General features: G+C 45.6%; 1 protein-coding gene across 20 annotated transcripts in view; it reads left to right on the plus strand.

The window, feature by feature from the left end:
- The first annotated feature begins 401 nt into the window (after positions 1-401).
- Positions 402-17,332, plus strand: part of ZNF12 (zinc finger protein 12) — a 44,079-nt gene continuing 27,148 nt past the window's right edge. For 10 of the 20 annotated variants that reach the window (XR_012035819.1, XR_012035818.1, XR_012035817.1 and 7 more), the window contains exons 1-3: positions 7,445-7,601; positions 7,852-7,947; positions 11,316-11,432. Coding sequence is in view for 17 of the 20 variants with exons in the window: in XM_072836908.1 (XP_072693009.1) it covers positions 7,460-7,601; positions 7,852-7,947; positions 11,316-11,432 (355 nt within the window). In the remaining 3 variants the exon portion in view is untranslated. Of the gene's footprint in view, positions 841-909; positions 1,597-1,699; positions 1,765-7,444; positions 7,602-7,851; positions 7,948-11,315; positions 15,450-17,332 lie in introns of those variants that run through there. The other 10 variants (XM_072836913.1, XM_072836915.1, XM_072836914.1 and 7 more) reach the window with 3 other exon arrangements.

The following is a 17,332-nucleotide window of genomic DNA, read 5'->3' on the forward strand; positions in this document are numbered from 1 at the left end:
TTGTGGAAGTCTCCGTGCCAAGCCGACAGACAGACCTCAGGGCAAGGAAAGGACCAGGGATGCAGGACGCAGGCACAGCCGCTGCTAGAAGCGACACGTCTCCTCGATTCCTCACGGGAGCGAAGACGACTGGGACATCGGGCAGTAGGTCCGGATGGTCAATCCTCTGAGCACGGTGCCTCTTACCCACCCGACGAGGTGGAGACTTTCGAGACGTCCCCTAGCGTGTGGGCGCTTGGACTCCCGGGAAACAGAGTCCGGGTGTTTGTGCCGCTCCCCCAGGGGGCTCCCGCAGGACCCGGGCCGCACGCCGGCGCCGTGGTGCGCATGTGCAGCTCGGCCTGTGTGCGTGTTGGCGCAGGCGCAGTGCGGCCGCGCTGCTCTCGCTTCCTGTGCGTGCGCAGGTCACCGCTCGCCGCGGTTCCCAGGCTTCGGCCTCCGGCGGCCGAGGATTCCCCGGTACCCGCGGGGCTGTCCGCCGTCCGGCCGGGCCGGCACCCAGCGGGCGCGGGTCCGCGCGGGCCGGGCGGAGGCGCGAGCGGGATCCCCCCAGCGCGAGCCCCGGAGCCCGCGGGCCTGGGCCGGAGGAGCCGGGCGGTCGAGTGGCGGCGGCGGCGGCGGCGGCGGCGGCGGGGCCCGGGTCCGGCCGGTTTGCGGCCGCAGGACGGCGAGGCGTCAGGCGGCCGTTTGGGGCCCCGGAGGGTGGTCGGCCCGAAGTGAGTTTGCGCGCTAGTTCCAGAGCCGGCGCCCCGGGAACGGCGGCCCCGGGAGGCGCAGGAGGAGCAGCCCCCGCCCCGGATCCCTCGCGAGCCTTGGGGCAGCTCGGCGGGTCCCGACGGGGTAGGTCGTGCGCTCGCGGGCCTCCTGGCGGTTGTGGATCTTCCGGGCGGCCAGAGTGCGCGCGGGCGGGGAGGGATGGGCGCTCCCCCGGGACGCGGGACTCGTGGGGTCCCGGCTTCCCGGGGGCGCAAGGGGCTCCCGCCTCCCCTTGCCCCGTCCCCCGCTTGCTGCGCCGTCGCCCTGTCCAGCCTGCAGACGGGTCTCTAAGCGCCCAGGAGTGTGTGCGGAGCCGGCTGCGTTGTGCCCTGGGGCATCTGCCGGTGGAGCGCAGGGCCGGTGTGCGAGGAGGGCCGGGCTGCGGCTGCCTGGTTGACAGAGGAGCCTGGGCCTGAGAAGGGAGGCGGCTTGTCCAGGGCGACGGGGTCCGTGGGTGGGCTTGCTCTCGGGCCTGAGCTCCTGGGCGCGCGTGCTGGCCGCCCTGTTACTGTTACACAGAATAAGTTTCTTAAATGATCCTTACAGCAGCACATTTAAGTTCTTGTGAATAATTTTGAAACATCGTGCCTGAGTCCACCTCTTTGCCGAGAGCACCTTGTCCTGATCTAAGTAGTTAAAGGAGGTAGTAAGAAAATAGGTGAATGTAAGAGGCTATCTTGTTTTATCTTGTATTTAATGGTGGAGGATCATTTCAGTATGATTTAGTGTTTGTTCACTAGTGAGACAGATGCATATTCACTCAGTTGCCACATGGTCAGGTGGGAGCTGCAGAGTGGTAGATGCCCCCTCATTCTTCCAGTCACTTCTGAAGGTTTTAAGGTATGTTGTCACATAGGTGTCCTTTAAGGAATGTTTCTTGAGAGTACTTTCCTTGGCAATCCCCATCTCACACAACTTCATTACTTCTCTTTTCTTTCTCCAGGTGTGCTCCTACTTTCACTGTTCTCTGTGTTTTTCCAAGAGCAGTAGAAAATGAATAAATCTGTGGTGAGTGTTTCTGTTTATGAATTTTTCCACACTTGCTTATATAATATTCCCTACGAGGTGAGGAGTTCAGATTTTAAGGTGGGGATGCGAAGGTAGAAGGGGAAGAGAGGTGTGGTTGGGCAGCACGTGGAGTGCCAGAGTTGCAGCAAGCACCTCTGTCATGTTCATATGTGTGGATAGCATGATCCTTCAGAGCCCTTAAAGGTAAAGTACGAACGCTGCTTGTGCTTGAGATTAGTTTCAAAAAATGACAAATACTATTCATTGCTTGACTTACACGTACCTGCTGAAACAGTTTTGTTTTCTTGTGCATTTTGCGATTTCTTTGTGTTGCTGTAATTGTGAACAGGCTTTCTAAGTGACAGTCCCTAAACCATGGCCAGTGGTGCCTTACTTCTGCCTCATGTAAAGGAGGCATACTGTCCAGGGAGCTCCCAGTGCATACTTTCTCTGGTAACTAAAAGAGCATCCCATAAGTGCATCGGTTTTACTGCTCAAGCCAGGGGTAGGATGAGGAATCTCGAGGAATGGACTTCCCACCCTCCAGTAAGTCTCACTAAATATTTCTCTCTGATCATCTGTCTGATTTGCCTCTCAGACTGGGCAGTGACACCTCTGGCAAGGATTGCTTATTTCCCACTCATGTTTTTCCCATAGCCTACAGTCTCGGTTCTGCCCAGCCCCTCCCCGGAACCTGACCTGGTCGAGCCACTCCTTGCCTTTGACCACTCTGCCGCCTTTTCCCTCTGCAGAGTCTGCCCTATTGGTTTCAGTGACGAGCCTCTCCTGCTCTCTTCCTGACTGCTGCTTCTGACCTCTCCATATGTCATTTCTTGCACCCCCACTCATGACTTTTTGCTTTACACCTGTCGGACCTCACCCTCCAGTGCTCTGAACCGCCCACTATGTCAGTTCTCCCATGTGGACCAGATGCCTCTGTGTGGCCACCTGCCAGCGTTTCCATGGAGGTTGTCCAGAGGACACCTCAGGTTAATAGATCCAGTAGATCCAGAAGTAATTATTTGCAGCCCCCTGCCCTTGCCTTCTGCTCTTGTCCCCGGCCGCCCTTTGTTCCATTACCTTGCCTGTCACTCTGTCCAGAAGAATGGGATTCATTCTGAGCTCTTTCTCCATCCTGTGTTATCCTTGTTGTTGTGGTACCTGGTACCTGTAAGTGGCTTCTCTCCCTTCCCCTTCATCCCTTTCTTGCCACATTAAAATTGCTCGTTCTTTCATCCATGGACCATTAAAGAAGTTTCTGTTCTATGCTACTTCCTTCCTCTGCTGGCTCAAGTATATTTTCCACATTGAGCATTTCTCCATAAATGTTAATCACATCGCTTTACCACCGTTCGGAAAGCACCTCAGGGGCTCCCTGAGTGAGTGGCAGGAAATGTGGATGTGGGGACTGGGGGCGGGGAAGCAAGCTTGGCTTGTTGGTGAGACACAGAGAGTTCTAGCTGGGCTAGGCCCTGATACTACGTGGGTGGCCCTGGGTTTGTTCTTAATCACCAGTGAGCTTAAGTATATTTTCACATGTTTGGAAGATGTTTCTTTTTTTTTTTTTTTCAATTAGTAAGCTTATTTTTTAGAGCAGTTTAGGTTGGTAGGAAAATTAGCCAGATGGTACAGGGAGACCATCAACCCCTCCCTGTCTCAGTTCCCCGCTGTTGTGAACATCTTCGTGTGGTACATTGTTTCCTTGGGTGGGTCAGTGGTGATGGGTTATTATCTGAAGCCTGTCATTAATGTTAGAAGTCACGGCTTGTGTTGTGCACTTTGGGTCCTGCATCTGTATAATTGCGTGTGTCCACCATGACAGTATCCTACAGAACATGTTTACCGCCCTAAAAGCTCCTTCCTTGGGTACCACGTATTCATTCCTCCCTCCCCTTACCTATCTTTTCACTGTGTGTATAATTTTGCCCTTTCCAGAATGGCCTGAACTGTGTGGGTTCACTTATACATGTATTTATTTCAATAAATACAGCATAGTACCAATAAAGATATTTTCCTACTATTTTCTCGCTTACTGAATCATAAGAATACAGTTTATCACACACATAACATACTAAGCACGTGTTAATCAAGTTTATGTTACCAGTAAGGCTTCTGGTCAGCAGGACACTGTTAGTCGTTAATTTGGGGGGGGGGGTGTCAAAAGTTGTATGTGGACTTTGAGCTGTGGGGTCAGTGTCCCTAAGCTCTGCATTGTTCAAAGGACTCATACAGTTGTTCAGTTGGAGTCATACAACCTGTGGCTTTTTTAGATGGGCCCGTTTCGATTTTTGTGTGAAGTGCTTGCTCATGCCCACTGCCAGGCTTTCTGTCACAATACTGTTCTTTGTTTTTCTTAATGACTTACACAGTAGACTTGAACATTTGTATGTTTTTCCTGCTTGAATTACATTAGTAAACATTTTCTTCCAAACTTCAGTGTTTTTGGCATTACTGAAAGAACTCAGAGCTGGCTATGTATCTTCATTACGTAGAAAACTTAACTTCATTTCAGCATTAACATTTAACTTTTTAATATTTTCATTTTGATGAGTTGCATACTATACATTTTTAAAATTTCTCAAGGTGAGCATGTTTGCGAGGATAGGATTCCTAGTTTCAGAGTACCCTCCTCAGCCAGCACTGGTGCCATGGCTTTGTTCACAGTCAATGGTGGCAAGTGGGGAGGAATTTATGCTCTCATGCTTCCTTCTAGATTTTATTTTCCTCTCCTGGCTCTGGAGGATGGCTGCAGTTGTTCTCCTTGGATAGGCCACATCGTGGTGTGCTGACTTCCGAACTCTGGAGGGCCTCGTGTGTCCGAGAATGTCCTTTCTCCTGGATGTTCAGCAGTCTGGCTCGGTGGGGCCCCGTGGACTACTGTCTTCTGGCCCCAGGAGGCTCTTGCTGTCTCTGTTGTTTGGGTCCCAGCAATGCAAGTGACGTCTGTGACACGCACAGGTGGCTGTGGCACACAGAGGCTCTTTTTTAGAGTCTCTTTGTGCTTGAATTTTTGTCTAGACTCCTCTGAGGTCTATTCTTTCTCAGTTTACTGGTGCAGTGCCAGTGCTTTGCCTTTCCTTGTGAAAGGAATCTCAGAAGGGGAAAGAAAACCTGTCATCAATCACAACTACCACCACCCCCTCCTCCCGACCCCATGGCAGGGGAGGGAGCAGCACTGTCAAATTGAGACAGTCACAGAGTATCCTCACTCACACATCTGATCTAGCTTCTGTGAAGATACGTAGCCAGCTCTGAGGTCTTGATTATGAAGCTATCTCTGGAATATTAATTATACTCAGTGTTCTTTTAAGACATCAAGGTTTGTTCCCTTTTGAAACACACCTAAATCCCTAAATATCTGCAGTTCTGGCTGGCTTCTTAATTCGTTAATCAGGTTTTCTGAAGCCCATTTTCTTTGAGTTTCAAATATTTGTAAAGCTGCTTGCTTGAAGCTGGAGAAAGAACAATACAGTTTTCTCCTCCCTTTGCATGTGAGTGTGAACTTGCCAAGTGACTCACACCAATCAGTAAAGAGAAACTCAGTTTGGAACATTCACAATAATGCTGTTTTTAAGCAGCAACAGTGTGTGTATTTTATGTGCATCATAAACAACAAAAACTATCATTTAAAAAAATTTTTTTCCTAATGAGGCAGAAATGCAAGCACTAAAAAATACCCTTGTAAATTGTACATTTTGTGAAGTTTTGGGCTCCGATCTTCATCAGGGTGGCCACAGGCTTAGCTGGAGATGTCTGAATGAAGGGTGGGCAGAGCTCCTCAAAGACCTGCTCACTGTTGCTCTGCGAGACCATCTTCTGAGGCCAGGCTGGGCCAGTTCTGCACACACATTGGTTTGGATTGGGCAGGGACCACTTTATAAAGTGCTCAGTGCCCCACCAGCAGCTGGTGCTCTGACCCCAGCACCTTTACCCTTCCCAGGCCAGCAGAACGTGGCCCCTGGATGTCCTCTCACCTGGAGCTTGGGAGAATAACAGGTTCCAGTGACCAGGCATCTCGGGGATCTTGCCAACAGGACACATTCTGTACTCTTTGATCGTCCCACATCAAGAAGCTTAGATTTCCAGTTGTCATCAAGAGTATATGGTCCTTTCCAATGGCCCCTGACCTTGACACGCCTTTCCCTTCACTGCCTTCTGCACCACTCCTTCCTCAATGTTTTGTCAGAATCCATGGGGCCTCTTTGTTAACAGCACGTTGACACTGCTTTATGATTTTTTCCTTGGTGGCTGCATAAGCTTGATACCTGCATTGCCTTTAGTTGCTTAAACTTCTGTGTCTTCTGATTAGTTCCTGTCATTATTTGAAAAGAGCAATAAGACGCATAACAGATGGTCAACAGTAACACATAGATAGGTGTCATTGAGAAGTATGTATTATATCCAGAGAACTTTGCTGAGGGCTTTCCATGGATTAGCCCATTTGATGCGGGTACTATGTTATGTGAAAGGCCTTACTATTAGTTTTATCTTAGAGTTAGTGATACTGCAGGACGTTATAATGGCCAGTGTATTTGAATGGAACAGTATTCAGAAGACCCACATTTGGGATCCCTGGGTGGCTCAGCGGTTTAGCACTGCCTTCGGCCCAGGGCGTGATCCTGGGGTCCCGGGATTGAGTCCCACGTCGGGCTCCCTGCATGGAGCCTGCTTCTCCCTCTGCCTGTGTCTCTGCCTCTCTTTCTCTCTGTGTCTCTCATGAATAAATAAATAAAATCTTTAAGAAAAAAGATGAAGAAGAAAAAAAAAAAAAGAGAAGAAGACGACCCACATTTAAAGGTCTGGTTTGGGCAGCCTCTGGGTCTGTTATGAGCTGTTTGCCCTCTTCAGAACTGTGCTCCTGGCCCCCTGGAATGTGTAAATGGGAAGAAAGGGGATTCCGAATTCCCTGGCTGGGAATTAGGAACAGCTGAACCAAACAATTGCTGACAATTCATATGGCAGCCGTGATCAGATCTGTGTATGCTTACCTTGCAATAAAATACACAACTGGAATGTTTCTTGCCGAGCTTGCTTGTTGCTTGGTTGTGGCCAGTATAGCAGATCAGCTCCTGTAAGCTGTAGGAGGAACAGGTGTGAGCAGAACCAGCAGTTGAATTTCGGGCTGTTGAGTTTGGATCTGGGACATGTGTGTGGAGTTTAAGAGCGAAGTCTGGGTGGGTGGTATACATTTGGGACATGCTGACATATAAATGGGAATTAAAGCCATGAGGTCCTGTAGGGTCACAGCAGGGTGCAGACAGGAAAGAGTAAAGGACCAAAAATAGCCATGGCCCTCTAACTTCAGGATGACATAGAGAACAGGGAAGCTCGTAAAGGAGACAGAAGGAGCAGCAGGAGAGGTCAGAGGGGAGCTAACATTGATAATATTATGGGAGCAGAAAGGAGGAGTAAAGTGCATCCTGCATTTCTATGAGTGCCGGTCAGACCTGTGCTTCTTGGGGCAGGAGCTGTATCTGGTGGCCTTTGGGTCCCCAGCAGCCAGGATTGTTCCGGGCTTATAGTGCAAGATGGTATTTTCTTTTTTGTGTATACTGAATGAACTTATCTTGGCATATTTCTGATATCTTTGTTTTCTTTCCACAATAAAGAAGGTATACAGTGTTTATAGTTAACTTCACCAGTGAGCTTGGAAAGCTGTCGTCCTCATATGCCTTCACCTTATCCAGTTCTGATCATGGTACTGTTACAGGGGCCAGTGTCATTCAAGGATGTAGCTGTGGACTTCACCCAGGAAGAGTGGCAGCAGCTGGACCCTGAGCAGAAAACCACCTACCGGGATGTGATGCTGGAGAACTACAACCACCTTGTCTCAGTGGGTAAGGAGAGCCCGCTTTCTCTATTGCTAAGATACACAGGATTTCCCTCGAATGTGCCGACTTTCACTTTGAATTTGATGGGACTGATGTGAGTGGCCTGTTCTGGGGACCAGGCAGGGCATTTTGGTCTCTACCTCCTCAGTGAAAGGTTCTAAGTGTGGTGCTGGTCATGAGGCAGCACCATCCTCAGATGACAGAGACCCAGCAGCCCTGCAGTCAGGCTCAAGTTCTCTTTCATTTCTGTTAACAGGCTGTCACATTATCAAACCGGAAGTTATCATCAAGTTGGAGCAAGGAGAAGAGCCATGGATAGTAGGAGGAGAATTCCTACCACAGAGTTACCCAGGTGTGTTAGTGCAGGCAGTGCGGAGATTGGTGCTTTGGAAGGGTTTTCCCGGGGATTCTTCATGGCCCCAAAGCTGCAGAAGTGACTACACACAGTCATCTGTGTGCTCTGGCAGCCTGGGTCCCGCTCCCAGCACCTTCTTCCTTATGAGAATCTGGGTTTGCAGAGCACTGCCATGTGTGCCCCTTCCCAGAGCCCTCACCAGTCACGTCCCCCTTCCCCCATGCCTCACGTCTCACTTGCTCTCACAGCATTTTCAGCCACCCGATGTCGCGGGTTCTTTGTTTTCAGGTGTCCATAAATCTGTCATTGAAAAGTAACTAATGGGACTCTTCGGTTCTTGCCACCTTCCTTTTTATTTCCTCTTTTCTGTGAAATGCCTCACACTGGTTTCTGTCCCCGGTTTCACAGCTCACTATTCCGAGGGCAAATTCTCAACCCCATCCTGAGCCTGAGACAGGAAGTTGTGTGGCACTATGCCTGGGTGCTGCTCATCCTCCCTGAGAACCAGGCCTTATGTTTGGTGACAGCAGTGTCTGGGTCTCCTGCCTGCCCCTCTTGTCTCTTACTGTTCTGTCCCAGCGCTCAACTAGCATCCTGTCCTCTGTGACACTCAGTGTGGTACATAGGAGTTATGATTCCTTTTCCTGAAAGGTCTACTTCCCCCTTCAGTGGGTTCTGGTTTCTGAGTTCTTCAAAGTGCTCCTCCTACCTCTGTCCTTAGGGTTGTTATTTGACTGTCTGATGCTTTACCATCCCTGTCCCCCGTCCAATATCTCCTGTGGTAGTTGCTCAGGGCACTGGCAGGATGTGTTCTTTGGAGTTTCCAGGGGACCTTGTCACTGGCTGCCCAGGAGGAGCCTTCAGTGACTCCTTGCCACTTCTGGAGGGATTGTTGATTCCTCCTCTTCCCTGTGCTACCTGTGTTTTCACAGAACTCTTGCTAAACTCCATGGGGCCCTCACTCCTAAATGCCTTCTGTTGATGTGCTCATTGTCCCTGGAGCTTTACCTCAGAGGGGTGTGCTCTGTTGGCAGATAACAACACATCCTTCCAGACGGAACTCAGCATTTCCACCCCCTCCTCCACATTTTCCCTCCTAGCTCTTATCATTATTCCAGTCTGCTCCTTCTCCTAAGGTGACCACCTCATGGCCAGACCTTGAAAAAAGTTAAGTCTGATCAAGTAATCTGTTATTTGGTAGTACATATTTTTTGCTTGAGCTTCTTTCTTCCCTAGATTATAATCCCATAAAGAGAAGGGCATGTTCCCCCTTGCCCCTTAGTATGTAATGTGTAGTCTGCATTTGAGTATCAGGAGCCAGGCGGGTGAAAGAACTTTCTAGTCCATCTATTGGAAAATAATTTATAAGCAATTCTAAATATGCATGCCTAAGTCACATCCCCATTTATTCTGCAGGTGACTGAAAGATACGCATGGGATTCAGGTTAAGAGCAACTGCTCTGATTTCTACTTAAGAGTTTAAAGGAAATATGGAATAGGATCATACTTTCTAAGAGACCGGATTTGCTTAAGAGAGTTGCATGGTGTAATTTAAAACTCAGCATTTCATGTGGAATGTTGATGATCTGATGCACAGCTGAACCGCTGTTAAAGTCATTGCATGGAGAGTAATTATTTTCAGTTTTAAGGGGAGATGGCACTAATGAGGTGAGAAAGGATTTGAGACATTTATGTTTTTGTTTTTGTTTTTGTTTTTTTAATATGGAGACTCCCTGAATGGTTTTGAGTATATCAGGGTGGTGGTCCAGTGAACTGAATAAAACAATAAGAGCAGAGACTTATGTTTGAAGGTTAGCTGGGCGTTGTTGGCACCTCAGCAATCTCAGAAGAAGCTAATGGTGCCTGAGATAGTACTCCATCTCTCCCAAGTGATTATGAAGTGGTGTGGTGCCCAGTGTTGATCCCTCCTCCACACACACACCCAAGCCCCCTTGGGTATATCAGATGACACTCTTTGCCAAACAAATAGCTTGGTTTTTCTGGAGCAGAAGTTATTCTTTGTAGACTAGTATAAACCCAGTTTGGAATTCATACTGTAGATCTAGGTGGAAAGTATTCTTTGTCAGATGTTATCTTCCATTTATCCTTGGGAGGACACAGTACAGTTTCATTTGATGTGGATGAAAGCAAGTATAACAGTCAAGTTTGTCTAAAATCTTGTAAGATAAGTAAAAATAGCAATTTGGGGAATCTGATTTTTAAGGTTTGTAAGTGAAAATGAAACTAAATGAAAATCAGGAGTGGTGAAGTCTGTTCACAGTCAGAATTAAGTGACACCAGTGTATCAGAGGCAAGACTAGTTTAAGGAAATTGCCAGGAGATTGAAAATGGGAAAAACAGTTGCTGCATTACTGAGCATGTGTTTTGTGCCACATGCTGATCTGAGCACATTATGAATTGGCGTAATCCAACAGCAACCATATAACTTAGGTACCATTGTCTCCATGTCACCTGTGGGTGATCCTGAGCCACAGGTGACATAAGGACTCTCCCCAGGTCACCCAGCCAGAATACATGTCCAGATAGAAACAGGTAAAGTTCATAGTCTGAATGAGGTCAGTTTAAATCATAACATCAATAGAGTATTTACAAAACCTTAAACTTCTGAAGAGCTGTTATGCTCTGGTCTATTTTATTCTTCCTGTTGGAGATACAGAGTTCCCGGGGCTCTCTTCCCAAGTGACATAGAACCACAATTAGCTAGAGTCCTGGCCACACGGCTGCTACTCTAAACATGGGTTTGGGTAGAAGCTGATTTGGCCCTACTGTGTGGAATCTGGGCAAAATAGTTTGGAATGACCTAGGCCAGTGAGAATGTTGCCACAAAATCTCAGTAAAAGGTGATGGTGCCTGAGACTATAGTTGTTTCTTCCAACTTGCTGCAGAGCGGTATAGTGCCCAGTGCTGGTCCCCTCCTCCACACCTGATGCCTCTGAGGCGCCTGTGCACCACTCCTCCTTGGCAGTGCTCCTTGTCACCCTTCATTCACCCCGTTTGCTGCCTGTCAGCTATGCATCTACTGTCCTTCCTTTCCCTGTAACTGCTGTGTTTATATTTTACTGTTTGTATCCAGTTTTGAACAAAATCTTACAAAGTAGCAAAGATCAAATGTGCTTGTGTTTTTCCCTTTCCTTACCTCAGAAGTATGTGTGTATATGCACATGCGTGCGTGTTTATTATATGTGTGTGTTTATTATAAACCATAACAATAGGGGAAAGAGGTACACTTGCAGTGAGTCCATGGAGCTCACATTTACACCAAAATGAAATGCTTGCCTGTAAGTCACCTTCCATATCTTATGTAGGAAGATATATAAAATTATGTTAATTTTGCCTCTTTTTAGAAGTCTGGAAAGCCGATGATCTGGTAGAAAGAGTCCAGGAAAATGAAGGGAAATATTCAAAGCAAGCTGTATCCTTCAACAGCAAAACCCTGATTGAAGAGAGAGGTAATGTTCTTGGTAAGACTTTTAATGTGGAAACGAACCCCATTCCTTCAAGAAAAATGTCCTATAAATGTGACTCGTGTGAAAAGAGTTTGAAATCTGTTTCTGAATATATTAGTAGTGATGGCAGCTATGCAAGCATAAAGCCTGATGAATGTAGTGCATGTGGGAAACCACTTCCCCATGTTAAACTTGAGAAAACTCATCCAGGAGATGAATCTTATGAATTTAATCAAAATGGGGAAGCTTATAGTCTAAATGAAGAAAGTATTTATCAGAACATTCATATTTTGGAGAAACCCTTTGAATATATTGAATGCCAGAAAGCCTTTCAAAAGGATACAGTTTTTGTTAATCACATGGAGGAGAAGCCCTATAAATGGAATGAATCTGAAATAGCCTTTCTGCAAATGTCCAACCTCAGCGCACACCAGAGGTCTCATATGGAATTGAAGCCCTTTGAATGCAGTGCATGTGGGAAATCCTTCTGTAAAAAGTCAAAGTTTATCATACATCAGAGGACTCACACAGGAGAGAAACCTTATGAATGTAATCAGTGTGGGAAATCCTTCTGCCAGAAGGGGACCCTCACTGTCCATCAGCGCACACACACAGGGGAGAAACCCTATGAATGTAACGAATGTGGGAAAACCTTCTACCAGAAGTTACACCTCATTCAACATCAGAGAACTCACTCAGGAGAGAAGCCCTATGAATGTAGTTACTGTGGAAAATCCTTTTGTCAGAAGACGCACCTCACACAACACCAGAGAACACATTCAGGAGAGAGACCCTATGTTTGTCATGACTGTGGAAAAACCTTCTCCCAGAAGTCCGCACTTAATGACCATCAGAAAATTCACACAGGTGTGAAGCTCTACAAGTGTAACGAATGTGGGAAGTGCTTCTGCCGCAAGTCTACTCTCACCACACATCAGAGGACACACACCGGAGAGAAGCCCTACGAATGTAATGAGTGTGGGAAATTCTTCTCGCGGTTATCCTATCTCACTGTACACTACAGGACTCATTCAGGAGAGAAGCCCTACGAATGTAATGAGTGTGGGAAAACCTTCTACCTGAATTCAGCCCTCATGAGACACCAGCGAGTGCACACCGGAGAGAAACCATACGAATGTACCGAGTGTGGAAAGCTCTTCTCTCAGCTGTCGTACCTCACTATACACCACAGAACTCATTCAGGAGTGAAACCCTACGAATGTAATGAGTGTGGGAAGACCTTTTACCAGAACTCAGCCCTTTGCAGACATCGGAGAATACATAAAGGAGAAAAGCCCTACGAATGTTATATATGTGGGAAGTTCTTCTCTCAGATGTCGTACCTCACCATACACCATCGAATTCATTCAGGAGAGAAACCCTATGAATGTAATGAGTGTGGGAAAACCTTCTGCCAGAATTCAGCCCTTAACAGACATCAGAGGACACACACAGGAGAGAAAGCTTATGAGTGTTACGAATGTGGGAAGTTCTTCTCTCAGATGTCCTATCTCACCATCCACCATCGGATCCATTCGGGAGAGAAGCCCTTTGAATGTAATGAATGTGGAAAAGCCTTCTCTCGGATGTCATACCTCACTGTACACTATAGGACTCATTCAGGAGAGAAGCCCTACGAATGTAACGAGTGTGGGAAAAAATTCTATCACAAATCAGCCTTCAATAGCCATCAGCGGATTCACAGGAGAGGGAATGTGAATGTACTGGATGTGGGGAGGCTTCTCTGAAGTCAGAGAACCTTTCCATGTGGTGAGTGGGCAACTCCTGCTGACCCACATCAGAGCTTACACGGGTGATCTGCACAAGCCTTTGTGTTAGACTTGAAGCCTGAAAGTTCACAGGGTAGAAACCCCAACTGTACCAAGACCACAGGACTTGTTGGATAACAAACTATACAGGAGTAAAAATTTATATGTATTTAGAATGTGTATGCACTTCACCGTGGACTCAAACTGTTTTACATATCAGGGAATTCATGCCAAGGGAAAAATCTCTCCATTTTAAGGAAGGTGGAAAATGTACTCCTTTGGAAATTACAAAATGTTATGCTTCTGATGTAGTACTAAGCTTCTTGAAAACAAAAATACAGAAGATAAAGATACTTATGTAAATAGAAGCTGTAAAACCACCTGATAGTAATCAAGACCACAGCATAGCAACCTTACACTCACATGGGAGTGCTTCCTGGGAATGTAGGACTTAACATTTTTGAGGGGTCTTCAGTTTCTTTGCTTGCTTTTTAGGATGCTACATGAAATGTATGTTCAGTTTGAATCATGTTTGAAAAGTCATTGTATCCTTATTAGAATAATTTGTAATACATGGTAAGGTAACCCATTTTAAATAGCTCTACCATGTTAGGATCCTGATATTCACTGCCCCTGAACTAACATCTGATAGTATAAAGTATGCTGCTTCTTGTACTCTCGCCTGGAGTTCATAAATGTCTTTGATTGTTGTTAATGAACTAAGTCTTCTGTGAAGAAGCCAATGTCTTTAGAACATGTTCAGCTGTATCTGAGTCAGCAAGAGTTAGAAATCTATGCATATGGTAGAAAAGCGCATAGATAATTTTAAGATGTTACTGCCAGACATTTCCAGTAGTCTAAGAAGCACCTATAGTATTTACTGTACTCTATCAGTTATATTTACTTAAAATATTTAAGTACTTAAAATATTTCCATTTGTATCAGGTTTTTTTTTCTCCATCTGTTGTTTTATTTGGATGCTTACATTAAGTGTGCAGAGCACACATACTATGTAACTTAGGAATTATCTGTATTTTTTTTTATAACGATAGTGTTTTTAAAAATTGTGCTCTATTCCTATGTAAATGAATGAAGAACTCTTCATATGGGTTTTTGGCAGACACTGTTGAGTGATCCTGGTTACTCACTCTTTATTGTTTGCTGGCGGAGTTTGGGTGTCCATTTCTCCTCATGGAATGGGGGGAAATCCTGACAGGTTTCAGTTAATAATGATAATCCTTTTTCATTGCCAGCAATTGGTTTAGAATGGTCACAGGACCCAGTTCTATGCAGATAAAGGAGATAGCTGACAGGTTATTTCTGAAAGGTTCAAATAATGAATCCTGCAGAGTTAAGCAGAGTCTTCTGTTGAACATTGCCTTCATTGCATGTGATGCCTGGCTGTGTCTTTCAACAATGAATTATAATTTAAACATGGCAGAGCAGAAAGACTGGGAGGACTGGGACCTGAATGATGTTGAGCCGCTGAACCAGCTGTGGCTCCTCTGTGGCTCCTCTGCTTCTGGACTGTCGCTTCTGTAGGAGATGAAATTTACCTTGGAGCAGGTTGATTTAGGTTGCTCTGTTAGCAGATAGCTGAAGATACAAAGTTATACCTTTGTAGGAATTATGCAATTGAGAAGTGGACTTTAGGTAAATCATTTATTTAGAAGTACTGATAGAGAGGTTGATCTAATTTTCTGTAAATTTTGATGTAAATAGTCGGGGCACTACCAGTCAACTTGAAACAATTAAATGTGTATGTTTCCTTGAATGGTTACATCATTGACCTAAGAATATTTAGAACCTGATAACAATGCCAGATATACCTTCCTTTTTACAATGCATGACATAAATTTTGTTTAGGTTAATTTCTTTTATTCATGGATCATTTTTCCACTGTTAATTCATAATATATGGTGTGGAGGTAAGGACGTTTGCTTTCCAGTGATTAGCCCCATAGCCTATATTTGAATAATTGACACCTGCCCACTGAGATGAAATGCCGTATTTTTCATGTATTCTGATCATTTGTGGCACCAGTTTTTGTTGCTCAGCACTTTCCCTCCATATTCTTCTAGCTGATTGTGAGTATGCTATATAATAGGAATGAAAAGTCTGGTAGATTGTATAGATTTGTGTAGGAAAATATACTGATAGTGTATTTGTTGAAATGATACCTATAAAGAGTTCCCACAGTAGTTTGTCATTATAGCTTAAATACACAGTATTCATTTTAAGTAAAATATTTTAAAAGTTTAAATGATTCACCACATTCTTTTTCTCTTACGGAGTGCCTGCACAGGAAAGGGCCTGGTGCATGGAATGGTCTTGAACTGCCTATCTGATGACGTAGTCATGTGATTAGTTTGTAGTTTCAAAGATATCAGCAATTTCATTCTGTATCTCTGAAAGTGGAATCAGTGGCATGTTCTTCTATAGTGACATTTTTTTTCTTCTTCCCTAGAGGCACTTAAAATAATGGTTTGTCTTAAATTTGATGGAATGTAGTTTTTGAAAAGTTTTTAACTGTTCCTGGCAAGAGTGTAAGATGCACAGGCCTGAGTTCATGAAAGAGCACTAGCAGGATGTCAGGTCTCCTATCCTGCGCAAGGACTGAATGTGGAATTGGGGCAGAGCGGGAGCTTTTGTGCGTTATATATAGTCACCTTATAATTTGAAGTGTGAATGGATGATGAACTCTGAAAGGGGTTTTCAAGGGCTCAGCAGAAGGAATAGCCCTTCTGGCAGGTGGCCATGTGAGATTCCCCCAATTTTTTGTATCATTGAGTCAGTGAAACAGTGGTTCATTCATACTTATCAAATAGGTCTAGTTGAAGCTATGGCGATAACACCAAGGCCTTATCCTCTCAGAGATCCCAGAGTCACCCTCTTTTTTTTTTTTTTTTTTTTTTTTTTTTTTTCCAGAGTCACCCTCTTTATTCCATAGCTGTGTGCCTGGGTGGCTGTCCAGTTAAGCTCCCCAAGGGAGGCTGTATAATCCATATGACTACAGCCCAGATACTGCCCACTTTATAGAATGCCTGTAAATAAGCAAATTCCTTATCCTTTTCATCACAGAGGTGACTACATCACAGATAAATTGCTTTTCCCTTCCCTGAATTTAAAGTCTGTGATGTCTGCCAGACTGAACTGACATGGGCTATTGACTTGTTCCCAGAGCCCAACTTGGGCTGCCATGGAAGTAAGAGTGGTTTGCACATCCAGGAGACTACAGTGGAGGGGCTCCTGCATGAGGTGTGAGCAGCCAGACAGTGGTGAAGCAGGTGCTGGGGAACCTTGGGATTGAGATCTACACTCTGCTGCTCTTAATGTAGCATCCCAAGCACCTTATTGCCCAGCACGGTGCCTTCATGAGACAGAAAGGATGCATCAGCTAGATGAGGAGTGGACACAACAGACACAGGCACAGTGCTGGCCTGGAGCATCCTCTTCTCACTCCACAGCCAGGTCATTACAGTAAGTGGGCACATTCTGTTTTGGATGGAGGAGGACCATTAGGTGATGATACCATGCCCTGAGAGCAGAGGATCCATCAGGAAGGGGGTGCCTCGTGGCTGGGGGTGGGCTTTTTCCTGTAATACATAGGTCTACTGAAGCCACCCTGAAGAACAGGAACGAGGGATTAGACCATCACCCTGTTAGTCATATCATCCGAGATTTGCAGATTCCCAAGTGAAAATTAATGCTAGAAAAAGCAAACCTATAAGTTTACTAAGAGCTGCACCACACGTCTGCACAACTGGCAAGCTTAATGGAATGTAGAAATCCAGATTTCAAAAGAAGTGTATTGGTTATATGAAGTAAGAACAGTTACTCTAAAAGAGGTGGGGGACAGGGCATGGACACAGCCAAAAACCAGTTAGTGGATTGTGTGATAACAGCAAGTGGTTTGCCCAGGATGCCAGGAAGAAGAGATGCATGTGATAAACAGACTCAGAACACAGTAGACATAATACCCGTATCCTGGAGTTCTTAAGATAGGATGGGAAGAAAATTATGAATTAAAAATTTCTCAAGTTAAAAAAGAATGAAATTAAAAAGAGCTTTTGTGTTGCCAAGTGGAAAGATACAGAAAAATCTCGGGCCTGTAAAGCAAAATGGTTTACCTAAAGACTAATAACT

Source organism: Canis lupus, chromosome 8, assembly GCF_048164855.1.
Source record: "Canis lupus baileyi chromosome 8, mCanLup2.hap1, whole genome shotgun sequence".
In the NCBI taxonomy this organism is placed as follows: Eukaryota; Metazoa; Chordata; class Mammalia; order Carnivora; family Canidae; genus Canis; species Canis lupus.